Consider the following 26789-nt stretch of genomic DNA (forward strand, 5'->3'; position numbering starts at 1 on the left):
GTGGTTTATCCTTATATAAATATATTACAATAAATTAATAAATTAACATAATTAATACATTCCCACACTTCAGATTGAAAATGCAACAGGCTTTGAATAATTTGCCAGGATGTAACGTGGCCTGTTCGAGGTTTCCTTTGCCACCCGTGAGTTGGCACTACTGAGCGGGCAGGCTGGCGTCCAGCGAGCAGGCCTCAGCTCATGTTAGCGGGAGATGTATGAGACCGGTCAAGGGCCAGGTGTCTCTGGTCAATGTTCCCATCTCCGACCAGCTCAAGACCATCATTGGATGGCGAGGACCAGCAGATGTAATGTACTGTTTAGCATATTCAAGGCTGAGATCGATAGATTTTTGGGCTCATGGGCAATCAAGGGATACGGGGATCGGGTGGGAAAGTGGAGTTGAGGTGGAAGATCAGCCATGTTCTCATTGAATGGGGGAGCAGGCTCGAGGAGCCGAATGGCCTCCTCCTATTCATAATTCTTATGTTCTTAGTCAGTGTGGACTGACATAGATTGGCAGACAGTTATCAAACCCACAAGTGTAACAGTCAACGCGTGTCATCTGTCCCCAGCCTCGTCTAGTGCTATCACCGTAACAACCATGCCGATTGCAGTGGGCCATTCTTATTCTGACTCACTGTTCCATGCAGGTGTTAGTAATGCAGCGTGGGAGATCGGTGCGTTGCCACACAGAATCCCCTCCCCCTCCTGACCAATCTGTGTCAGACTGTGTTTATATCGATTGACAGTATGCTGGGCCAGTATGGTCAAATTAAACGGTCCCACTAGCCTGGAGACTGAACAAGTATTAAAATGGTGCAAAGGACCATTGGAATGTTGCTAAGCTAATGTAGCAGTTTAATGCGATTGCTGTCAAGCTGATGGCGGGCGGATTGTATTCTCTGCCGCTGCTGCCAGAGAGGTCATGGTCCCCAGGCCATCGCCCTTGCTGGCCCTGCTCGAAGGGGAGAAATGGCAGAGGGAAATAACGGGGCGATTCTTGGGTGGAAACTGTTCTTTGCTGTGTGACCACACAGACCTGGTCCAGTCGCCGGGCCAACACAAATTTCAATTAAAAAAGCGAAGCTACAAATAGCTTAATTGAAGCAAGAGCCTCAGCGGTAGAGCAAGCGAGGCGATTAATCTGCCTCTGACATAGTCAGTACTTCGATAACCTGCCACACTCGGGCCTGGTTACTTGTGTACCACCTTCCCTGTACCCAACCCAACCTGCATCAGGCCCACGTCCCTGTGCTGAGTGCTGAGTCACTGTTTGACTTTGGAGAGGGTGTTGACTGGATTTGTAATGAATGGCCTGTGTCCGTCACATGCTCAAAGCTACGTGCTCTTGTCATGTTTCACCACAGAATGTTACTTTGTAATTCTGTCAAATGGACACGAGAGCCGTGGCAACGGCAAATGGCGGATGGGAAACAGGCAGGGTGTGGCAACGGCAAATGGCGGATGGGAAACAGGCAGGGTGTGGCACCGGCCTTCGTACACGCCTCACTGTGTAACCACACTTTCATTGTGTGGGACCAACGCACACACAGAGGCCGATAGCCCAACTCTCAGGGGTCTGGCACTTGCCGCGGTTTGCACGCAGCAAGATCACAAATATCGCCAATGCGTCACTTCATCTAACCGTGAAATTGGCATCTGGCTTCAAAACAAATCCAGTACAAAACAAATCGAGGGGCGGTGCAGGGGTTAGACAGGTGTGGATCTATTCCATAAGCAGAGGCATTATTTGCAGAGAGGTGGTGAGGAAGGAGGGTGAAGATGGCTTTGCTCGCGGATACTGGGCCAGGACTGCGGCCTTAATTCTAACAGTCCGAGGCAGAACTGCCGATTGTAATGGAGGCCGTGTCAAACTGAGGGAGATCACCCCCTACAACCGACATCGAGAGCAATAATTTAGGTGTGAAAGGCGGAGGGATTTGATTTATTTTGTGGAAAGGATTTTCAGGGAGTTTCCTAATGCCATGGGGAAGGGAGACCGGGGATGTTCGAACACTTTCGAGGATCCCAGGAATCCCATTGACTCGAGCTCCTGGAGAATTCACTTCACAGCTCTGAGTGAGGCTGATTCTTCACAAGACCGAGTGGGCAGGAGTTTATATCCTGGAGTGAAGGTGTTTCTTGTTAATGGGGCGGGGCTGGGTGCTTCAAAGCAACACGAACGCCTTTCTGGTGGCTCCTGATCCTAGTGGCGTCCTGGGTCGCTGTGAAGTGGTAGTTTAGAATATTAAGGGCTGCGGATTGGGTTGGGCTTGGCTTAACATGGCTTTAATCCTTTGTTGGATCTACAGCTGATCCCTTTAGCCACTCACAACTTCTGCATGGACACAGACACAAGCGACAGGAACCATCATCTTCGTCACATGGTAGATGATGTTTGGACCAGAGGCCTTTTCCCTCCTCAGGACAATCATCTCCTGATTAACAAGGCGGGTGTTGAAACTTAGATTTTCCTTATTTCTGATTTTGCAATACATGCTCACGCACTCTGCCTTAAAGATGGAAGAAGGGTAGCGGTTGGCGTCAAAGTCCTCCCTGAAATGGGGGAAAAGAAACGGGAAATGGGTAAAACATTGCATTGTTGTAGAGGCAGGTTCCTCCCGTCGGTTGTTGGTGCCAGCCCTTCAGAGGGAGCTGTAGGCACACTCTTCATTTGACACCTTGAATACTCTATCCTCAACCAGGTTGCAAAGCGGCTGCCTATTAGCCTCTTGCCCTGCGGGAGAATGAATCAGGAACACCCCAGACATCAAGGGCCTCAAAATCAGCTGCCTGGCACTCAGTGGCATGGCAGGATGGAGGGAGGGTGTGAGGGAGGGCGCGAGGGAGGGAGGGCGTGATGGAGGGATGGCGCGATGGAGGGAGGGTACGAGGGCGGATGTGATTGTAAATATGATGGCGGGTGCGATGGAGAAATAGCAGTACGATGTGGGGTGTGATGGAGGGTGTGATGGTCAGTATGATGGAGGGTGTGATGATCGGTGTGATGGAGGGATGTGATGGTCAGTGCGATGGTCAGTGCGATGGAGGGTGTGATGGTCAGTGCGCTGGAGGGTGCGATGGTCAGTGCGATGGTCAGTGCGATGGAGGGTGCGATGGAGGGTGCGATGGAGGGTGCGATGGAGGGTGCGATGGTCAGTGCGATGGAGGGTGCGATGGAGGGTGCGATGGTCGGTGCGATGGAGGGTGCGATGGAGGGTGCGATGGAGGGTGCGATGGAGGGTGCGATGGAGGGTGCGATGGAGGGTGCGATGGAGGGTGCGATGGAGGGTGCGATGGTCAGTGCGATGGAGGGTGTGATGGTCAGTGCGATGGAGGGTGTGATGGTCAGTGCGATGGAGGGTGTGATGGTCAGTGCGATGGAGGGTGTGATGGTCAGTGCGATGGAGGGTGTGATGGTCAGTGCGATGGAGGGTGTGATGGTCAGTGCGATGGAGGGTGTGATGGTCAGTGCGATGGAGGGTGTGATGGTCAGTGCGATGGAGGGTGTGATGGTCAGTGCGATGGAGGGTGTGATGGTCAGTGCGATGGAGGGTGTGATGGTCAGTGCGATGGAGGGTGTGATGGTCAGTGCGATGGAGGGTGTGATGGTCAGTGCGATGGAGGGTGTGATGGTCAGTGTGATGGAGGGTGTGATGGTTAGTGCGATGTGGGATGTGATGGAGAGCCAGTGTTGTGTTGAACTGGGGGGAGGGGGTTAGATTACTTTGATAAGGGAGACGACACGTTGATAAGTATAGACAGGAGAGAAGTGAAACAGGTTGAACTTACTTGTAAATCCAGGGCGACAGGGAGCGGTTCCTGAAGCCAGCATCCAGGGAGACCCAGTGGTGTGATGGAGAGTGCGCTGGCAGTTTGGAAATTGTCAAGTGCAGCGGGCACTTTGTGGTCCTTCTCAAGAGTGGGTGTTCCCTCTTCCTTTTCGTATCCCTCACTTTCGCAGCAGGGGCAACTTCTGCCAAGATGGCAAGCAGTACGATGACCAACGCAGCAGAGGCCTGAAGATAAAGTGGATGATTGTTAGAGGGAACCGCTGGGATTAAAACCATCGATCACTGGGACTGTATTCATCTTCAGCAGCCTCAGCCTGCCTGCGACTTCCACCTCAGTTTGGGGTAGCTCGCTTTGGAGAGGACATGTTGCTCATGTCTTTATTTCCTCCAAGTATTCTCAAGGAATCATTCAGAATGTTCACTATTTTGTGCTCATTGTTAGTTTTGGGTCAGTTTGCATCTTTTATGGTTCTCACCTCCTACATTCTGGCCCAGTTCAGAGAATCATACGGCACAGGAGGAGGCCACTAGGCCCATCGAGCCTGTGTACGAAGAGCTATCCAATTAGTCCCACCCCCTGCCCTTTCACCCTTCGGCCTGCGATTATTTATCCAGTTCCCTTTTGGAAGTCAGAGTTTTTTCACTGCTCCAATCAGCAGCTATATCCAGGCCTCGGTCTCTGGATTGGGCTTTTAACTTGTCTCGTGCTGTTACTGTGTCCATCCCAGTCAGCCCCTTCCCCTCGCTGCAGGGTACGTGGTGGCTGCACTGCATTATTGCCGTGTCACGTGACGTTACCGCTGCTGGCTGCAGTGCTGCCCCCACAGGGCAGTGTGGTTACTGCCTGGGCCGTGACACTCTGTGTGGACACATTCGAGCACAGGGCAGCAGGAAGTACGCATCCATCCATCCACTGTGCCTCACAGCATTGGCAAGTCACGGTACACTTCAACCCCCAAAGCCCATCAACCCTCTGCTCTTTAATCTTTGAGAGGTATCGTGTCGAGTGGGTGAGAGATCTAATCATCAATTAAACCATTTCCTCGAGAAAATAAAAGGCACAGATCCTTGACAGAGAAAGATTGTTTGATGTTGGGGCACTACTGCCCTCCCACACCCACAGCTAGAAACCTCAGGCGATGGAACGCCAGTTAAACCTGACGCACTGATTCCTCCTGATGACCTGCCCCTGCCCTCAACTGCTCCCGCTGCACGATATCTCGTACTGGACAGTCCTCACCTCCTCTGGCATTGACTCAGCATATACTCAGGGCACAAACCAGTGTCCTGCTTTGTCACATGCTAGCCCTGACTCAGCAGCATTCCAGGGACCTGAGCATTTCATCTACACTGACACTTCAGTGCAGTACTGAGGGAGAGCTGCACTGTCGGAGGTGCTGTCTTTCAGTTGAGGCAGGTTGAACCCAGGTTCAGTCTGCCCTCTCAGGTGGACTTGAAAGATCACATGGCACTATTTTGAAGAAGAGCAGTGAGGGTTCTTCCCAGTGTCCTGCACAATATTTATCCCTCAACCAACATCAGTAAACCAGATTATCTGGTCATCATCACTTTGCTGTTTTGGGGACTTTGCTATACTGTCCATTGAATCTCCTCCCACAGCCCATGTACACTCTCCCCTATCACAGACCCTACCCACCCATTGAATCCCCTCCCACAGCCCATGTACACTCTCCCCCATCACAGACCCTACCCACCCACTGAATCCCCTCCCACAGCCCATGTACACTCTCCCCTATCACAGACCCTAACCACCCATTGAATCCCTCCCACAGCCCATGTACACTCTCCCCTATCACAGACCCTACCCACCCATTGAATACCCTCACACAGCCCATGTACACACTCCCCTATCACAGACCCTACCCACCCAGTGAATCCCCTCCCACAGCCCATGTACACACTCCCCTATCACAGACCCTACCCACCCACTGAATCCCCTCCCACAGCCCATGTACACTCTCCCCTATCACAGACCCTACCCACCCAGTGAATCCCCTCCCACAGCCCATGTACACACTCCCCTATCACAGACCCTACCCACCCAGTGAATCACTCCCACAGCCCATGTACACTCTCCCCTATCACAGACCCTACCCACCCATTGAATCCCCTCCCACAGCCCATGTGCACTCTCCCCTATCACAGACCCTACCCACCCAGTGAATCCCCTCCCACAGCCCATGTACACTCTCCCCTATCACAGACCCTACCCACCCAGTGAATCCCCTCCTACAACCCATGTGCACTCTCCCCTATCACAGACCCTACCCACCCAGTGAATCCCCTCCCACAACCCATGTGCACTCTCCCCTATCACAGACCCTACCCACCCAGTGAATCACTCCGAGCTCATGTACACACTCCCCTATCACAGACCCTACCCACCCATTGAATCCCCTCCCACAGCCCATGTACACACTCCCCTATCACAACCTTACCCACCCAGTGAATCCCCTCCTACAGCCCATGTACACTCTCCCCTATCACAGACCGGAACGACCCAGTGAATTCCCTCCCACAGCCCATGTACACTCTCCCCTAGCACAACCGTATCCACCCAGTGAATCCCTCCCACAGCCCATGTACACTCTCCCCTATCACAGACCCTACCCACCCAGTGAATCCCCTCCCACAGCCCATGTACACTCTCTCCACAAACAAAAACATTTACATAGCGCCTTTAATGTAGTAAAATATCCCAAGACGCTTCACAGGAACGTTATCAAATAAAACCTGACACAGAGCCACATAAATAGAGGCATAAAGTACAAAAGCAATGATGTTATGTTGAACCTTTATAAATCCAATTCTGGGCACCACACTATAGGAAGGATGTGAAGACCTGAGAGGGGGAGCAGAAAATATTTACGAGAAGATCTGATCGAGGTGTTCAATATCAAGAGGGGTCTGGACAGAGTCGACAGAGAGAAACTGTTCCCATTGGTGGGCAGGTTGAGAACCAGAGGACACAGATTTAAGGTGATTGGCAAAAGAACCAAAGGGGAGATGAGGAAAAAGCTTTTTACGCAGCGAGTGGTTAGGATCTGGAATGCACTGCCTGAAAGTTAGTGGAGACAGTGTGGCTTTCAAAAGGGAACTGGATAAGTACCTGAAGAAAAAGAGATGCTGAGTTATGGGGAAAGGGCGGGGGAGTGACTCTCGATGAAGTGCTCCTGCAGAGAGCCGGCACGGGCTCGATGGGCCCAATGGCCTCCTATGCTGTAACCATTCTGTGATAAGGAGATATTAGGACAGGTGACCAAAAGCTTGGTCAAAGAGCTGGTGTTTTAAGGAGGGGTTTAAAGGAAGATAGAGAGGTGGAGAGGTTCTCCTTCCACAGCCCATACACATTCAGAAACATTGTTCCATTTCTTTCACCAGCTCCAGTTGAAGTGCCCCTCAATCACTGAGCATTCAAGGGAAAGGCTGTAAGTTTAGGTGGGAGTGGAGGCTTGGTTAAGAGCTACTTGGCAGCTACTGATGTTGCACATTATACATTGATGTCACTACTTTACAAGTATATGTAGCACCTCAGTCCACAGATTGAGAATTCTAACATTTACTGTCTAGTAATTGAAACCCAATTTGCTGAAAATGCTGTTGGTTGTACAGCATCTCAGCAAGAACAAGATAATGTTTGTGGTCATTCGTTGGTACTCTCCTGTTCAAGGGTTACACCCAAAACATTCTCCTGCCTCTCTGTCTCAATCTGCTGCACAATCTCAGTGGCTATTTGTTTTTCTTGTTTTAACAATCTTCCGATCCTCGGATACAGGGCTGGTGCCAAAGGACTGGAAGCTTGGAAATGACTAAGTGGATTGCCCTTCGAGAGAGCTGGTGCTGCCTCGATGGGCGAATGGCCTCCGACTGTGCTATTCGATGATTCTACCGCTCTATAACTGTCCATTTACTCACCATTCGGGATCTCGGTCTGACTTTACAAAGCATCTTGCAGCCTGTTGTTTGCTCTCTCCTGGATTACCCTGCGAAGTCGGTCTCACTCGAACTGCTTGTCTGTGTACTTGTAGCGCCCTCTTTTATAGAGGACATCGTCCACGTGTGGTTCGCCACAGGTTACTGGCAACTGCTGACGGGTTTCCTACCTCTTCACACGGAAAATGATATCACTGAACGTCTGAGTCAGGGGAGTCAGCCCTGCAGGTTCTCCAAACCCATGGACTTTCCTTCTTTCTAATGATTTCAAGCACAGTTAATCTGCAAACCACATCTAACCTACTTCACAAAGGCAGGATCTACGCTGCACCCTGTATAGGTACCAGGAACTGATTCATTAGCACTTTACAACGTGTGTCTGAAGGTATGACCGTTACCCCGCTTCATGGCGAACATGCTGTTTGTGTGTGTGGAGCTCTCGCTGAGTAACAGGAATCATTTGTACAACGACACACACTGACCACAGAGTCTAGCACAGTCCCACGTTTGACCCCTGGCTTCTGTTGCTTTAGCTGAGCTCTGCGAGGCAGTCGAGACAAGCTGGTCAAAGTTCCTAGTCCCAACTGCTGTCCCGTGACCCCTGCTGTAAAGAATCATATTGCGGCACTTACCAGTCCTGGCAACCGGGTGGGTGTCACTGCTGCCTCTGAGTGAGAAGGTTGTGTTCTCAAGGCCCACGCAAGGGAATTGAGCATAAAATCCAGGCTGATACTCCAGTGCAGTACTGAGGGAGCGCTGTGCTGTCAGAGGGGCAGTGCTGAGAGAGTGCCGCACTGTCGGAGGGGCAGTGCTGAGGGAGCGCCGCACTGTCAGAGGGGCAGTGCTGAGGGAGCGCTGTGCTGTCAGAGGGGCAGTGCTGAGGGAGCGCTGTGCTGTCGGAGGGGCAGTGCTGAGGGAGCGCTGTGCTGTCGGAGGGGCAGTGCTGAGGGAGCGCTGTGCTGTCAGAGGGGCAGTGCTGAGGGAGCGCTGTGCTGTCGGAGGGGCAGTGCTGAGGGAGCGCCGCACTGTTGGAGGGGCAGTGCTGAGGGAGCGCCGCACTGTCAGAGAGGCAGTGCTGAGGGAGCGCCGCACTGTCGGAGAGGCAGTGCTGAGGGAGCGCCGCACTGTTGGAGGGGCAGTGCTGAGGGAGCGATGCATTGTCGGAGGGGCAGTGCTGAGGGAGCGCCGCACTGTCGGAGGGGCAGTGCTGAGGGAGCGATGCATTGTCGGAGGGGCAGTGCTGAGGGAGCGCCGCACTGTCGGAGAGGCAGTGCTGAGGGAGTGCCGCACTGTCGGAGGAGCAGTGCTGAGACAGTGCTGCACTGAAGGAGGTGCCCTCTTTAAGAACATAAGAAATAGGAGCAGGATTAGGCCATATGGCCCCTCGAGCCTGCTCCGCTATTTAATAAGATCATGGCTGATCTGATCATGGACTCAGCTCCACTTCCCCGCCCGCTCCCCATAACCCTTCACTCCCTTATTGTTCAAAAATCTGTCCATCTCCACCTTAAATATGTTCAATGACCCAGCCCCCACAGCTCTCTGGGGCATATAATTCCACAGATTTACAACCCTCAGAGAAGAAATTCCTCATCTCAGTTTAGAATGGGTGTCCCCTTATTCTGAGACTATGCCCCCTAGTTCTAGATTCCTTTACAAGTGGAAATATCCTCTCTGCATCCACCTTGTCGAGCCCCCTCAGTATCTTATATGTCTCCATAAGATCACCTCTCATTCTTCTGAACTCCAATGAGTAGAGGCCCAACCTACTCAAACTATCTTCATAAATCAACCCCCTCATCTCCTGAATCAACCGAGTGAACCTTCTCTGAACAGCCTCCAATGCAAGTATATCCTTCCTTAAATACGGAGACCAAAACTGCACGCAGTACTCCAGGTGTGGCCTCACCAATACCCTGTACAGTTGTAGCAGGACTTCTCTGCTTTTATACTCTATCCCCCTGACAATAAAGGCCAACATTCCATTGGCCTTCCTGATCACTTGCTGTACCTGCATACTAACCTTTTGTGTTTCATGCACAAGTACCCACAGGTCCCTCTGTACTGCAGCATTTTGTATTTTTTCTCCATTTAAATAATAATTTGCTTTTTCATTTTTTCTGCCAATGTGGATAACCTCACATTTTCCACATTATACTCCCATCTGCCAAATGTTTGCCCACTCACTTAGCCTGTCTATATCCCTTTGCAGATTTTTTGTGTCCCCCTCACAACTTGCTTTCCCACCCATCTTTGTATCATCAGCAAACTTGGCTACATTACACTCGGTCCCCTCATCCAAGTCATTAATATAGATTGTAAATAATTAAGGCCCCAGCACCGATCCCTGTGGCACCCCACTAGTTACCGTTTGCCAACCGGAAAATGACCCATTAATTCCGGCTCTCTGTCTTCTGTTAGTTAGCCAATCTTCTATCCATGCTAATAGATTACCCCCAACCCCTTGAGCTCTTATGCAGTAACCTTTTATGTGGCACCTTATCGAATGTGATATCGCATGCGGACTCGCCCTCTGAGGAGCTGGCTCCCTTTCCCCTTGACCATGCTGCAGCCCGCTGAGCCCCGGTTCATCACCCTGTGCGGGTCCCTGACCCAAGCTAACCTCTAAAGCACTGCGTAGTGCCACTATCTGAGCTGGTGCCTGCGAATGAGAAGCGCAATGCTTGGCCCCTCCCCCTCCTGACTCGGTTGTGGGGGGGTGGGGGGGGGAAGAGGATCAGGCACAGGCTGCTGGCTGATTATCTGAAAGCATAAATGTCACAAGAGTCGTGTTCAGGTGAGGGCAGGGGGGAAGGAATGGAGAAAGGAAGGTGGACAGAATGAGGAGCTGGAAAGTGATAAGGCCTTGTGGTTTAACGGGGTAGTGGGATGAGAAGAAGGGATAGATACCGTTGTTGCACCAACATCTCCACCGGCCATGGCTCCCACCACCAGGTACCCAATGAGCCACAGCACTCGCTCCTCCAGGTCAGTTCAGCTTCCCACCCTCCAGTCCACTGCTGCTCCATCCTGTTGTGTGCCATCTTGGCCTGCAGAAGTTAGGAACCTGTGTGAGTAAGAGTCCAGTTATGTATGTGGATGATATGCCTGCCCTGGTTAAATAGCTGTGGATGTAGGCAAGGTGTCAAATGAGCGTGTGACTGTGAGTAGGCACAGATGGTTGGTGGTTGCCTGCTGGGTTAAGTGCTGGTTTGCAGAGTGTGCGCAGACAGAGGCTCAGGGACTGGTATGTAAGAGTTGTGGAAACGTACAGAAGGAGGCCATTTGGCTCATCGAGTCCATACCGGCTCTCTGTAGAGCAACCCATTCAGTCCCATTACCCCGCTCTATCCCCGCGGCCCTGCAATTTTATTTCCCTTAAGTGCCCATCCAATTTCCTTTTGAAATCATTGATTGTCTCTGCTTCCAACACCCTCGCAGGCAGCGAGTTCCAGGTCATTACCACTTGCTGCGGAAAAACATTCTTCCTCACCTCCCCCGGTATCTCTTGCCCTAAACCTTTAATCTGTGTCTCCCTGTCCTTGTGCCATCAGCTAATGGGAACAGTCTTTCTTTGTCTACCTTGTCCAAACCCGTCATAATTTTGTACACATCTATCAAATCTCCCCTCAACCTCCTTTGCTCCATGGAGAACAACCCCAGCTTCTCCAACCTAACCTTGTAGCTAAAATCCCTCATCTCTGAAACCATTGTGGTAAATCTCTGCACCCTCTCAATGACCTTCACATCCTTACTAAAGTATGGTGACCAGAACTGGACACAATACTCTAGTTGTGGCCTAACCAGCGCTTTATAAATGTTAAGCATAACTTCCCTGTTTTTGTACTCAGCGCCTCTATTTATGAAGCCCAAGATCCCATATGCTTTGCTAACTCCTCTCTCAATATGTCCTGTCACCTTCAACGATCTATGAACGTGAACCCCCAGCTCCCTCTGTCCCTGCACACTCTTTAGAACTGTCTCTATTGCCTCTCCCTATCCCTTCTGCCAAAATGCATCACTTCACACTTCTCTATTAAATTCCGTCTGCCACTTATCTGCTGATTCTGCTCTCCTATCTATGTCCTGTTGCAGTCGATTGGTATCATCCTCACTGTTTGCCACATCTCCAAGTTTGGTATCATTGGCAAATTTTGAAATTTTACTCTGTGTTCCAATATCCAAGTTATTTATATATATCAACAAAAGCCGTGGTCCTAGCACTGATCCGTGGAGAACACCATTGTCCACCATCCTCCAGTCTGTAACACAACCATTCACCACCACTCGCTGCTTTCTGTCCTTAAACCAATTTCTTCTCCAGGCTGACACTGACCCTCCAGTAACTCTCTCTATTACTTCATCAAAAAATTTAATTAGATTAGTCAAACACAATCTGCCTTTTACAAATCCATGCTGGTTCTGCTTAATTAACTTAAACCTCTCCAAGTGCCTATTAATTTTTTCTCTAATCATTGTTTCTAAAACCTTACCCACCACTGATGTTAAACTGACCGGCCTGTAGTTACTGGGATTGTCCTTGCACCCTTTCTGGATCAAGGGTATCACATTTGGCACTTTCCAAACCTCAGGCACCTGCCCCACATCGAGGGAAGATTGGAAGATTATGGCGAGCCCTTACACTTTCTCCACCCCCACTTCCCTCAGTAACCAGCGATACAAGCTATCTGGGCAAGGCGACTTATCCACTCTCAGTATATCCAGTCTCTCTAGTACATCCTGCCCATCGAGTTTCACCCCATCCATTATCTCTACCATCTCCACTTCTACTGATACTTTGTCAGCATCCTCTCCCTCAGTAAACACCAACACAAAGTACCCATTCAGTGTTCGAGCCCTGCCCTGCGCCTTGAAGCATATATCACCTTGTAACCCACCCCCTTACTACCCGCTTTCTATTTACATGCCGGTAGAAGATTTTGGGTTCAATTTTATATTAACTGCCATTCTATTCTCACATTCTCTCTTTGCCAGTCTCATTTTCCTCTTCACTCCCCCTCTCAACTTATTGTATTTGGCCTGATTCTCACCTGAAGAATTCACCTGACATGCATCGTACATTAGTTTCATCGTATTCTCTAGCTCCCTCACCATCCAAGGCTTTGGTTCCCTGACCTTTCCCTCTTGTTGGAATGTACTTGGCCTGCTCCTGAAACATCTCCTCCTTAAACGTCACCCATTGTTCCGTTAGTTTTCCTGTCACTCTTTGGCTCCATTTTACCCTGGCCTGGATCGCCTCTCAGAGAAAGGTAGAAAATAGGAGCAGGAGTAGACCATTCGGCCCTTCGAGCCTGCACCACCATTCAATAAGATCATGGCTGATCATTCCCTCAGTACCCCTTTCCTGCTTTCTCTCCATACCTCTTGATCTCTTTTGCTGTAAGGGTCACATCTAACTCCCTTTTGAATATATCTAACAATCCCATTGGAGTTAGCCCTTTTCCAGTTTAGAAGTTCCACTTTAGATTGTTCCTTGCTCTTCTCCATTACTAATCTAAACCTTATGATACGATGATCACTCTTACCCCAGTGTTCTCCCACAGACACTAGGTCCACCTCATTCCCCAGCACCAGATCCAGCAATGCCTCCTTTCTAGTTGGGCCGAGAACATACTGGCCAAGGAAGCTCTCCTGATCACGTCAGAAATTCCTTCCCCTACTTTTCCTTTACTCTAACATTATTCCATTCGATAATTGGGTAATTAAAGTTCCCCAATATCACCACTCTATAGTTCTGTGATTTCCCTGAAGATTTGCTCCTCTATCTCTCTCTCACTATTTAGAGGCCTTTAGATAGCCTGATCATGTCCTTTTTGCTGCTGAACCCTAACCAAATGGATTCTGTCCGTGCCCCTCAAGGACATCCTCTCTTTCCAACACTACAATGTTTTCCCGAATCAGTACTGAGCTCATGACTGGAAAATAATGTATAACTTAGATATGTGGGGTCAGAAGCAAAAGGTATAAAGGAGAAAAGTAAACGTGGAGGGCAGAAAAATCAAAGGCAAAAATCAAAAAGGGCCACATTACAACATAATTCTAAAAGGACAAAGTGTTAAAAAAACAAGTCTGAAGGCTCTGTGTCTCAATGCAAGGAGCATTCGTAATAAGGTGGATGAATTAACTGCGCAGATAGCTGCTAACGAATATGATATAATTGGGATTATGGATGACCAAGGCTGAGAACTCAACATTCAGAGGTATTCAATATTCAGGGAAGATAGACTGAAAGGAAAAGGAGGCGGTGTAGCGTTGCTGGTTAAAGAGCAGATTAACGCAATAGTAAGGAAAGACATTAGCATGGATGAGGTGGAATCTGTATGGGTAGAGCTGCGGAACACCAAATGGCAGAAAACGCTCGAGAGAGTTGTGTACAGACCACCAAACAGTAGTAGTGAGGCTGGGGACAGCATCAAACAGGAAATTAGGGATGCGTGCAATAAAGGTACAGCAGTTATCATGGGTAACTTTAATCTACATATAGATTGGGCTAAACAAATTGGTAGCAATACGGTGGAGGAGGATTTCCTGGAATGTATAAGGGATGGTTTTCTAGACCAATATGTCGAGGAACCAACTAGAGGACTGGCCATCCTAGACTGGGTGTTGTGTAATGAGAGAGGATTAATTAGCAATCTTGTTGTGCGAGGCCCTTTGGGGAAGAGTGACCATAATATGGTAGAATTCTTTATTAGGATGGAGAGTGACACAGTTAATTCAGAGACTAGGGTCCTCAACTTAAAGAAAGGTAACTTCGACGGTATGAGACATGAATTGGCTGGGACAGGCAAATGATACTTAAAGGGTTGACGGTGGATAGGCAATGGCAAACATTTAAAGATCACATGGATGAACTTCAGCAATTGTACATCCCTGTCTGGCGTAAAAATAAAACGGGTAAGGTGGCTCAACCGTGGCTAACAAGGGAAATTAGGGATAGTGTTAAATCCAAGGAAGAGGCATATAAATTGGCCACAAAAGGTAGCAAACCTGAGGACTGGGAGAAATTTAGAAATCAGCAGATGAGGACAAAGGGTTTAATTAGGAGGGGGAAAATAGAGTATGAGGGGAAGCTTGCAGGGAACATAAAAACTGACTGCAAAAGCTTCTACAGATAAGTGAAGAGAAAAAGATTAGTGAAGAGAAATGTAGGTCCCTTACAATCAGAATCAGGTGAATTTATAATGGGGAACAAAGAAATGGCAGACCAATTGAACAAATACATTGGTTCTGTCTTCACTAAGGAAGACACAAATAACCTCCTGAAAATACTAGGGGACCGAGGGTCTATTGAGAAGGGGGAGCAGAGGGAAATCCTTATTAGTCAGGAAATCGTGTTAAGGAAATTATTGGGATTGAAGGCCGATAAATCCCCAGGGCCTAATAGGCTGCATCCCAGAGTACTTAAGGAAGTGGCCCTAGAAATAGTAGATGCATTGGTGGTCATTTTCCAACATTCCATGGACTCTGGTTCAGTTCCTATGGATTGGAGGGTAGCTAATGTAATCCCACTTTTTAAAAAAGGAGGGAGAGAGAAAACAGTAAATTATAGACCGGTCAGCCGGACATCGGTAGTGGGGAAAATATTGGAATCAATTATTAAGGATGAAATAGCAGCGCATTTGGAAAGCAGTGACAGGATCGGTCCAAGTCAGCATGGATTTATGAAGGAGAAATCATGCTTGACAAATCTTCTAGAGTTTTTTGACGATGTAACTAGTAGAGTGGACAAGGGAGAACCAGTGGATGTGGTGCATTTGGATTTTCAAAAGGCTTCTGACAAGGTCCCAAACAAGAGGTTGGTGTGCAAAATTAAAGCACATGGTATTGGGGATAATGTATTGACGTGGATAGAGAACTGATTGGCAGACAGGAAGCAAAGAGTAGGAACAAACGGGTCCTTTTTAGAATGACAGGCAGTGACTAGTGGGGTACCGCAAGGTTCAGTGCTGGGACTCCAGCTATTTACAATATATATTAATGATTTAGATGAAGGAATTGAATGTAATATCTCCAGATGACACTAAGCTGGGTGGCAGTGTGAGCTGTGAGGAGGATGCTAAGAGGTTGCAGGGTGACTTGGACAGGTTAGGTCAGTGGGAAAATGCATGGCAGATGCAGTATAATGTGGATAAATGTGAGGTTATCCACTTTGCTGGCAAAAACACAAAGGCAGACGATCTGAATGGCGGCAGATTAGGAAAAGGGGAGGTGCAATGAGATCTGGGTGTTATGGTACATCAGTCATTGAAAGTTGGCATGCAGGTACAGCAGGCGGTTAAGAAAGCAAATGGTATGCTGGCCTTCATAGCTAGGAGATTTGAGTACAGTAGCAGGGAGGTCTTACTGCAGTTGTACAGGGCCTTGGCGAGACCTCACCTGGAGTATTGTGTACAGTTTTGATCTCCTAATGAGGAAGGACATTCTTGCTATTGAGGGAGTGCAGCAAAGGTTCACCAGACTGATTCCTGGGATGGTAGGACTGACATATGAGGGGAGACTGGATCGACTTGGCTTATATTCACTGGAATTTAGAATAATGAGAGGGGACCTCATAAAAACATAAAATTCTGACGGGATTGGACAGGTTAGATGCAGGAAGAATGTTCCCGATGTTGGGGAAGTCCAGAACCAGGGGTCACAGTCTAAGGATAAGGGGTATGCCATTTAGGACCGAGATGGAGAAACTTCTTCACCCAGAGAGTGGTGAACCTGTGGAATTCTCTACCACATAAAGTTGTTGAGGCCAATTCACTAAATATATTCAAAAGGGAGTTAGATGTGGTCCTTACGGCTAAAGGGATCAAGGGGTATGGAGAGAAAGCAGGAATGGGGTACTGAAGTTGCATGTTCAGCCATGACCATATTGAATGGTGGTGCAGGCTCGAAGGGCCGAATGGCCTACTCCTGCACCTATTTTCTATGTTTCTATGATAAGGCGTACTGTTTTGTCCTTGTACAAGACCTTAGTCAGGCGGCACTTGGAATACTGTGACAGTTTTGGTCTCCTCACATGGTGGGGGATATTGAGGCTCTGGAAAGGGTGCAGAAGAGGGCCATTAGACTAATTCCAAGTCTGAAGCATCTTAGTTATCGAGATAGGTTAAAAGAGTTGGGACTCTTTACCTTAGAGCAGCGTAGACTTAGGGGGATATGATTGAAGTTTATAAGATAATGAAGGGAATAGACAGTGTTCCAGCTGACCTTTTATTTTAATTAAATAGGTTAGGCAGGACCAGGGGCACAAATTTCAGTTGTATGGGGCTAGATCTAGGTTAGATGTCAGGAGGTGGTTCTTTTCCCGGAGAACAGTAGACCTCTGGAACAAGCTGCTGTCTCAGGTGGTGGATGCAAACTCACTGAACTCCCAAGTGAAAACTGGATTTGTTTCTGGCTGCGGTGGAGATCACCTTTTGCAGAATTTGTGGTACACTGCAGGAATTCAAGGCCAGAGTGATCTCCTGGACTAGTAGATGGGTCGGAGAGGAATTTCCCAGATTTTTTTCCCCCCAAATTGGCTTGGATTTTTTTTGCCTCTCCCAGGAGACCACATGGTCACATGGTTTGGGGTGGGGTGGAGTGTATATATATATGTTGTGATACACAAGGTATCTCAATTGTGTGGGACAGGCTCGATGGTCTTTACTTGTCCGTCATTGTTCGTATGTTCGAATTCCACTTCCCTTTTTTCTGCCCTATCTTTTCTGAACACTTTGTATCCGTGAATATTAAGCACCCAGTCCTCACCATTTTTAAGCCACGTTTCCGTTATTGCCACTACATCATATTCGCACACGGCTAATTGTGCTTGTAGCTCACCAACCTTATTCACCACACTGTGTGCGTTTATATACATGCATTCTAACCCAGTCTTTGTACTCCTGGTAGTCCTTCTTAGTCTGCTCCTATCCAGTATGGCACTACTTCCTTATCTAGTTCTCTCTCTCTCCTTTATGCACCCTATTCCTCTTTTCTACTTCAATATGCAGGTGCCCACCTCCCTGCCAATCGAGTTTAAACCCTCCCCAACCACACTCGTGAACCTCCCCGCGAGAACATTGGTTCCAGTCCTGTTGAGGTGCAACCCGTCCTTTTTGAATAGTTGCCTTCTGCCCCAGAACTGGTCCCAATGCCCCGAGAATCTGCAGCCCTCCCTCCTGCACCATGCCTCAAGCCACGCATTGATTCTCCCAATATCTACTCTCACTGGAGCGTGGCCCTGGGAGTAATCCAGAGATCACTACCTTCCAGGCCCTACTTTTTAAACTTCCTCCCCAGCTCCTGAAAGCCGGACTGATACCTGCCCTCTCGATGTGGTTGCTACAGACGTGTACCATAACTTCTGGCTCACTTCCTTCCCTCTGCACAATATTCTGTACCCTCTCCATGATGTCCTTTACCCTGGCACCAGGGAGGCACGATGACAGTTACAGAAAAGCCTGCCTGTCCCCCTAACTATAGAATCTCCTATACGGGGGGCCGCATTCCCCCCCCACCCCCCCACCCCCCTCATGGTCTAGACTGCACACCTTTAAAGTGCCGTCACTCCCTGCAGTCTCCAATGCTGAGTACCGGTTTGAGTGTGGCACACACCCTGAAGACTACTGCACTTCCTTCGTTTCCGGATGGCCACCCATTTACTATCCCGAACTCTCTCTGCTGCCTCCTGGAATGTACGATCCAGGAAACTCTCAGCCTCCCTGATGCCCCGCAGTGACTGCCCCGAAAGCTCGGAAACCCTGAGATTGAGCTCAAGCAGCTGGAGACACTGCCTACACACGTGGTTCCCCCAAGGCACACATGAAGCGTCCTGAAGTTCCCACATGGCACAGGTATTGTAAGCAACAGGTCCCAAGCAGCCCATTCTAAAAAATCTCAAATCCCCCCTTTTAAACTTGCGAACTGTCCTGGTCATAAATCACCTACCCTAATACCTCCTCAAGTGGCTCGGTGTCAAATTTTGTTTTATAACGCTACTGTGAAGCGCCTTGGGACGTCTTACTATGCAAGGTGTTGTTGTCCGCGTAACCCTTCGTAACCTTTAAATCGACAACTCGCATTTCTGGTACATAGATAAGAATGCAGCCCATATCTATTCTTAGTCAGGTCTTATATGTCAAAAGGGAAAAAACAACTTTTAGCTTCAAGATAGCAATCACCTTCACTCCCATACAATGTGTAACACCAGCTATAACTGACCTGACAGCAATTAAGGTCAGCCTTTGATAACATCATGCTCATCTAATAGAGGAAACATTTCTATTGCATTGCAGCAGCTGATAGCAGAGACCAGCCTGCAAGATCAAACTTGCCTCCTGCATTCTCAGCAGGCCCCCTGCAAGAGTTATAAAAGCTGAATATTCGAGCAAAAATGTACTTTGTTCCATTTGCTGATTTAATTTTTTGAGGAGGTAACAAGGAGGGTCGATGAGGGCAGTGCGTATGATGTAGTCTATATGGATTTTAACAAGGCTTTTGATCAGGTCCCACATGGCAGGCTGATCACGAAAGTAAAAGCCCATGGGATCCAGGGCAAAGTGGCAATTTGGATCCAAAATTGGCTCAGAGGCAGGAAGCAAAGGGCAATGGTTGATGGGTGATTTTTGTGATTGGAAGGCTGTTTCCAGTGGGTTCCGTAAGGCTTAGTATTAGGTTCCTTGCTTTTGTGGTATACTATATATCAATTGAACTACAGTACGCAGATGATGTTTGCGTCTGTGCACACTCGGAGGTCATCCAAGCCATTGTCAACATCTTCACCGAGGTGTACGAGAGCATGGGCTTTACGCTAAACATCCGTAACTCGAAGGTCCCCTGCCATCCTGATCATGTCACAGCACTGCCTCCGATTAACACAATCCACAACAAGGCCTTGAACAACATGGAACATTTTCCATACCTCAGGAGCCTACTGTCAGCAAGAGCAGACATCGACGACGAGGTCCAACGCCACCTGAGGAAGAGATTGTTTGAAGACCAGGACCTCAAATCCAGCACCAAGCTCATGGTCTACAGGGCAGTAGTGATACCTGCCTTCCTGTACGGCTCAGAGATGTGGACTATATACAGTAGACACCACAAAGCACTGGAGAAGTACTACCAGTGTTGCCTCCGCAAGATCCTGCAAATCCATTGGCAGGGCAGACGCACCAACGTCAGTGTCCTTGCTCAGGCCAATATCCCCTGCATCGAGGCATCGACCACACTCGATCAGCTCCGTTGGGCAGGCCACAACATCCGCATGCCGGACACGAGACTCCCATAGCAAGCGCTCTATGCAGAGCTTCAATGCGAGGAGTATTCGGAACCCAGGAGAGGGCTCTGAGCTAGTGAGAGTGGGTGAGAGCTCAGATGAACAGGACCCCAAGAAAGAATGCAAAAGGCAGGAGGCAACAGAGCAGAGTAGCACTGGAGTAAGGGTAAACCACAAGGTGATAGGAAGGGACAATATGTATGAATATAAGGGGGCTGCAGGAGGGGTCAAAACTAAAAATCATGGTTTAAAAGCTAGTATTAAAAAACACTACCGAAACGCATGCAGCATTCGAAATAAAGTAAATGAGTTGACGGCACAAATCATTACAAATGGGTATGATTTGGTGGCCATTACAGAAACGTGGTTGCAGGGTGGCCAAGACTGGGAATTAAACATACAGGGGTATCTGACAATTCGGAAGAATAGACAAGGAGGGAAAGGAGGTGGGGTAGCTCTGTTAATAAAGGATGATATCAGGGCAGTTGTGAGGGATGATATTGGCTCTAATGAACAAAATGTTGAATCATTGTGGGTGGAGATTAGAGATAGTAAGGGGAAAAAGTCACTGGTAGGCATAGTTTATAGGCCCCCAAATAATAACTTCACGGTGGGGCGGACAATAATCAAGGGAATAATGGAGGCATGTGAAAAAGGAACGGCAGTAATCATGGGGGATTTTAACCTATATATCGATTGGTCAAATCAAATCGCACGGGGTAGCCTGGAGGAGGAATTCATAGAATGCATATGGGATTGTTTCATAGAACAGTATGCTACAGAACCTACACGGGAGCAAGCCATCTTAGATCTGGTCCTGTGTAATGAGTCAGGAATAATAAACGATCGCCTAGTAAAAGATCCTCTCGGAATGAGTGATCACAGTATGGTTGAATTTGCAATACAGATTGAGGGTGAGGAAGTAGTGTCTCAAACGATCATACTATGCTTAAACAAAGGGGACTACAGTGGGATGAGGGCAGAGTTGGCTAAAGTAGACAGGAAACACAGACTAAATGGTGGCACAATTGAGGAACAGTGGAGGACTTTTAAGGAGCTCTTTCATAGTGCTCAACAAAAATATATTCCAGTGAAAAACAAGGGCAGTAAGAGAAGGGATAACCAGCCGTGGATAACCAAGGAAATAAAGGAGAGTATCAAATTAAAAACCAATGCGTATAAAGTGGCCAATGTTAGTGGGAAACTAGAAGATAGGGAAAATTTTAAACGACAGCAAAGAATGACTAAGAAAGCAATAAAGAAAGGAAAGATAGATTACGAAAGTAAACTTGCGCAAAACATAAAAGCAGATAGTAAAAGCTTTTACCAATATATAAAACGGAAGAGGGTGACTAAAGTAAATGTTGGTCCCTTAGAGGATGAGAAGGGGGATTTAATAATGGGAAAATGTGGAAATAGCTGAGACCTTAAACAATTATTTTGCTTCGGTCTTCACAGTGGAAGACACAAAAACCATGCCAAAAATTGCTGGTCACAGGAATGTGGGAAGGGAGGACCTTGAGACAATCACTATCACTAGGGGGGTAGTGCTGGACAGGCTAATGGACTCAAGGTAGACAAATCCCCTGGTCCTGGTGAAATGTATCCCAGGGTATTAAAAGAGATGGCGGAAGTTAAAGCAGATGCATTCGTTATAATCTACCAAAATTCTCTGTCCTCTGGGGAGGTACCAGCGGATTGGAAAGCAGCTAATGTAACGCCTCTGTTTAAAAAAGGGGGCAGACAAAAGGCAGGTAACTATAGGCCGGTTAGTTTAACCTCTGTCGTGGGGAAAATGCTTGAAGCTATCATTAAGGAAGAAATAGCGGGACATCTAGACAGGAATAGTGCAATCAAGCAGACGCAACATGGATTCATGAAGGGGAAATCATGTTTAACTAATTTACTGGAATTCTTTGAGGGTATAACGAGCAGGGTGGATAGAGGTGTATCGATGGATGTGGTGTATTTAGATTTCCAAAAGGCATTCGATAAGGTGCCACACAAAAGGTTACTGCAGAAGATAAAGGTATGTGGAGTCAGAGGAAATGTATTAGCATGGATCGAGAATTGGCTGGCTAACAAAAAGCAGAGAGTCGGGATAAATGGGTCCTTTTCGGGTTGGAAATCCGTGGTTAGTGGTGTGCCACAGGGATCGGTGCTGGGACCACAACTGTTTACAATATACATAGATGACCTGGAAGAGGGGACAGAGTGTAGTGTAACAAAATTTGCAGATGACACAAAGATTAGTGGGAAAGCGGGTTATGTAGAGGACACAGAGAGGCTGCAAAGAGATTTAGATAGGTTAAGCGAATTGGCTAAGGTATGGCAGATGGAATACAATGTCGGAAAATGTGAGGTCATCCACCTTGGAAAAAAAAACAGTAAAAAGGAATATTATTTTGAATGGGGAGAAATTACAACATGCTGCGGTGCAGAGGGACCTGGGGGTCCTTGTGCATGAATCCCAAAAAGTTAGTTTGCAGGTGCAGCAGGTAATCAGGAAGGCGAATGGAATGTTGGCCTTCATTGCGAGAGGGATGGAGTACAAAAGCAGGGAGGTCCTGCTGCAACTGTATAGGGTATTGGTGAGGCCGCACCTGGAGTACTGCGTGCAGTTTTGGTCACCTTACTTAAGGAAGGATATACTAGCTTTGGAGGGGGTACAGAGACGATTCATTAGGCTGATTCCGGAGATGAGGGGGTTACCTTATGATGATAGATTGAGTAGACTGGGTCTTTACTTGTTGGAGTTCAGAAGGATGAGGGGTGATCTTACAGAAACATTTAAAATAATGAAAGGGCTAGACAAGATAGAGGCAGAGAAGTTGTTTCCACTGGTCTGGGAGACTAGAACTAGGGGGCACAGCCTCAAAATACGGGGGAGCTAATTTAAAACTGAGTTGAGAAGGAATTTCTTCTCCCAGAGGGTTGTGAATCTGTGGAATTCTCTGCCCAAGGAAGCAGTTGAGGCTAGCTCATTGAATGTATTCAAATCAGATAGATAGATTTTTAACCAATAAAGGGAATTAAGGGTTATGGGGAGCGGGCGGGTAAGTGGAGCTGAGTCCACGGCCAGATCAGCCATGATCTTTTTGAATGGCGGAGCAGGCTCGAGGGGCTAGATGGCCTACTCCTGTTCCTAATTCTTATGTTCTTATGTTCAACATGGCAAGCGAGCTCCAGGTGGACAGACGAAATGCTTCAAGGACACCCAAACCATCACCATTCAGGAGATGCTGGAGAAGGTCCCTGCTGGCCAGCTGCCCTGCTCAGTCAACATCATCCTGGACAATGACCTGGTGGATGTGGTGAAGCCCGGTGACCGGGTGCAGGTCATTGGTACCTACTGGTGTCTGCCTGGGAAAAAGAACGACTACACCTCTAGAACGTTCAGGCAGGTTTGGAGCGACTGTGTGCAAACAGTCACTGTAGTACACTGAAGTGTACAGGAACAAAGGGATCTTGGGAGTGCATGTCCACAGATCCCTGAAAGTAGGACAGGTAGATAAGGTGGTTAAAAAGGCATGTGGAATACTTGCCTTTATTAACTAAGGCATAGACTATAAGAGCAGGGAGGTTATGTTTCAACTGCTTAAAATACTAGTTCGGCCACAGCCTAAAGTACCGCATGCAGTTCTGGTCACCTCATTGCAGGAAAGATGTGATTGAGCTAGAGAGGGTACAGAGGAGATTTACGAGGAGGTTGCCTGGACTGGAGAATTTTAGCTATGAGGAAAGATTGGATAGGCTGGGGTTGTTTTCTTTAGAACAGAGGAGGCTGAGGGGAGACTGGATTGAAATGTATACAATTATGTGAGGCCCAGATAAGAGTGGATAGGAAGGATCTGTTCTCCTTAGCAGAAGGGTTAAGAACCAGGGGGCATAGATTTGAAGTAAGAGGTCGAAGGTTTAGAGGGGATTTGATGATGAGAATTTTTTTCACCCAGAGGGTGGTGGGAGTCTGGAACTCTCTGTCTGAAAGGGTGGTAGAGGCAGAAACACTCACATTTAAAAAGTAATTGGATATGCACTCGAAGTGACGTAACCTAAAGGGCTACTACGGACCAAGAGCTGGAAAGTGGGATTAAGCTGACCAGCTCTTTGCTGGCCGGCACGGACATGATGTGCCGAATGGCCTCCCTCTGTGCTGGAAATTTCTGTGATTCTATGATTAACGATTGTAGCATATTTTTCATGGTGCTGATCAACCTCCATTTTTTTTTAATTCGTTCATGGGATGTGGGCATCGCTTGTTCGACCATTTCAGAGGGCAGTTAAGAGACATTGCCGTGGGCCTCGAGTCACATATAGGCCAAACCTGGTAAGTACGGCAGATTTCAGGGGGCTTGATCGATTGGATGTTTCCTCTCGTGGGGGAATCGAGAACAAGGGGGCATAGGCTCAGAATAAGGGGTCACCCATTCTAAACAGAAATGAGTTCGAATTTCTTCTCTCAGAGGGTCGTTAATCTTTGGAATTCTCTACCCCAGAGAGCTGTGGAGGCTGGGTCATTGAATCATTTTAAGGTGGAAATAAATAGACAAGATTGGGAACGGGCAGGGAAATGCAGTTGAGGCCAGGATCAGATCAGTCATGATCTTATTGAATGGCAGAACAGGCTCGAGGGGCCGTATGGCCTACTCCTGCTTCTATTTCTTATGTTCTTATGTTCCTTCCCTAAAGGGAATTAGTGAACCAGTTGGGATCTTACTGCAATCTGGTAGTTTCATGGTCACCATTACTGGCACTAGCTTTTTATTCCCCAGCTGCCATGGTGGGATTTGAACTCATGTCCCCGGATCATTAGTCCAGGCCTCTGGATTACTCATCCAGTAACATAACCACTGTGCTACCGTACCCCTCAATAATACACGTATACATTCTTCAACTGCCCGTCTCTGGTAAGCTCCTCATTCTCTGCATCCACACATGCCCAAACTATTCTACAGAGCTGGAAGGAAAACACAGAGGAGCATACCTTTAATGCTTCCTTAATTTGTGCGTTCATTCAAAGGCAAAGGTAAATGGAAGTCGCTTCCCGGTTAGGCATCTAGAATCAGCAAGAACGGAAGAACAAACTTGGATCGAATTTACAGCACAGAACGAGGCCACTCAGCCCAACAGGGTCATGCACCCGGTGTTTACGCTGTACACGAGCCTCCTCCACCTCATCTAACCCCATCAACATATCCTTCTATTCTTTTCTCCCTCATGTACTTATGGTTTCCCCTTAAAAAGGTATCTATGATCAACCTTAGTTTATCTAGCCCCTTTCACAACTTCAGTATGCCCCAAATTGCTTCATGGCCAATGAATTACTTTTGAAGTGCAGTCTCTGTTGTAGCGTAGGGAAATGTGCCAAGTCAGTCTGCAAACAGCAAAACGATCAACAACCAGATAATCTGTTTGTGATGTTGGCTAAGGGATAGAAATTGGTCAGGACACCAGGAGAGCCCTCCTGCTCTTCTTCAAAGTAGTATCATGGGAACTTTCCATCTACTTGAAGAGGGAAGTCAGGCCACAGTAACATCTCACCTGAAAGACAGCACCTTCAATAGTGCACACTGAAGTGTCAGCCTGAATTATGTGCTCCAGAGAATTGGAATCAAATCCCACCAATTCGGTGTAAAATTAAAGAACCTGGAAATAAAAAAGCTGGTATCAGTAATTGACCACGAAGCTGTGATTGTTGTAAAAAACAACCGGTTCACTCAGGGAACGGACGTGCCGTGGTTACCTGCACTGGCCTATCCGTGACTCCAGTCCCCATCCCACTGTTGCTCTACAGCTACGTGACCAATTTCTCCTTCCACCTCACCTTTCTAAAAGTGCCCCAATCCAAGCTGCTGCTCTTACTTTTGAACTAACTTTTTCTCTTTCTAGTTGGTTCTTCAACCTCATCATATTGTGGTCACCACTCCCCAAGTGCTTACCCACATTGAGCTCATGCATCTCATCGATGTCATTACTCATAACCAGATCTAACAACGCCTCCACCCATGTAGGCCGACTAACATATCGCTTGACGAAACAGCCTTGTACACCCTTCAGGAAGTCCATTCCCTTTACTCAATCTGTCCAAATTGATAATTGCGTAATTAAATTCTCACACAATTGTTATTACTAATCACCTCTTCCACCTTACTGCAGATTCCATCTTCAATTTCCTTTCCACAATTCAGGTTTATAATACAACTCTCATCATCACAGGCAGTCCCTCGTATTGAGGATGACTCGCTTCCACGCCAAAAAGGATGTTCACAGGTGTTTCAACGAAGGACCTAATATTCCAGGTCCCGACACGTTGAAGGGTGGAAGATGCCAGTGCGTGAATTTTTTTTAAAAACCGTGTGGTGGTCATTGCACAGCAGCCACCATACGGGCTTGACAGAGCTAGATCTTGACCCAGTGGCAAGGGTTAACCAAGTTGACTGGAGACCAGCTCTGCTGCACAGACCTAGTGCGCACACACATTGCAGTGTGGGCTGGCTCATGCTAATGTAATACAGTTCTACTAATGTAACAAGCCCTGTTAATTGTATCGTTGAGCTCCAACCACATTAACCATATAGAAGTCTGTACCCTACTTGCTATGTATGCAACCCTAAACAACCTGTATCATACCGCCACCAGAGAGCATACCTGTTAGGAGTCCCACGGGATCCCAGCATCCCTTGGGAGCATTGTATATAAGCAGGCCTCCCATGCTGTACCGACACTGGAGTTTAATTAAAGGAGCTAAGGTCACACTTACTCAT

General features: G+C 47.8%; 1 protein-coding gene across 1 annotated transcript; it reads right to left on the reverse strand.

Moving 5' to 3' along the window:
- Positions 1-26091, reverse strand: LOC139272907 (interleukin-17F-like). Its single transcript, XM_070889008.1, has 4 exons — positions 25965-26091; positions 25567-25661; positions 3796-4022; positions 1-2559 (listed from the first exon to the last, which is right to left on the reverse strand). Exons 1-4 carry the CDS (start codon positions 26089-26091, stop codon positions 2325-2327), a joined length of 684 nt encoding a protein of 227 aa, XP_070745109.1. The 3' UTR covers positions 1-2324.
- Positions 26092-26789: the final 698 nt, after the last annotated feature.

This window comes from Pristiophorus japonicus, chromosome 9 (assembly GCF_044704955.1).
Source record: "Pristiophorus japonicus isolate sPriJap1 chromosome 9, sPriJap1.hap1, whole genome shotgun sequence".
NCBI lineage: Eukaryota > Metazoa > Chordata > Chondrichthyes > Pristiophoridae > Pristiophorus > Pristiophorus japonicus.

Bases quoted from the DNA above. Each gene is read 5' to 3' on its own strand.
- LOC139272907 (XM_070889008.1), bottom strand. From the start codon at position 26,091: ATGGACTTCCTGAAGGGTGTACAAGGCTGTTTCGTCAAGCGATATGTT. The intron at 25,662-25,964 runs GTAAGCACTTGG...AGGTTCTTTAAT, and splicing joins GATGCATGAGCTCAATGTGG to TTTACACCGAATTGGTGGGA. The intron at 4,023-25,566 runs GTGAGATGTTAC...CTTTATCTTCAG, and splicing joins TTGAAGGTGCTGTCTTTCAG to GCCTCTGCTGCGTTGGTCAT.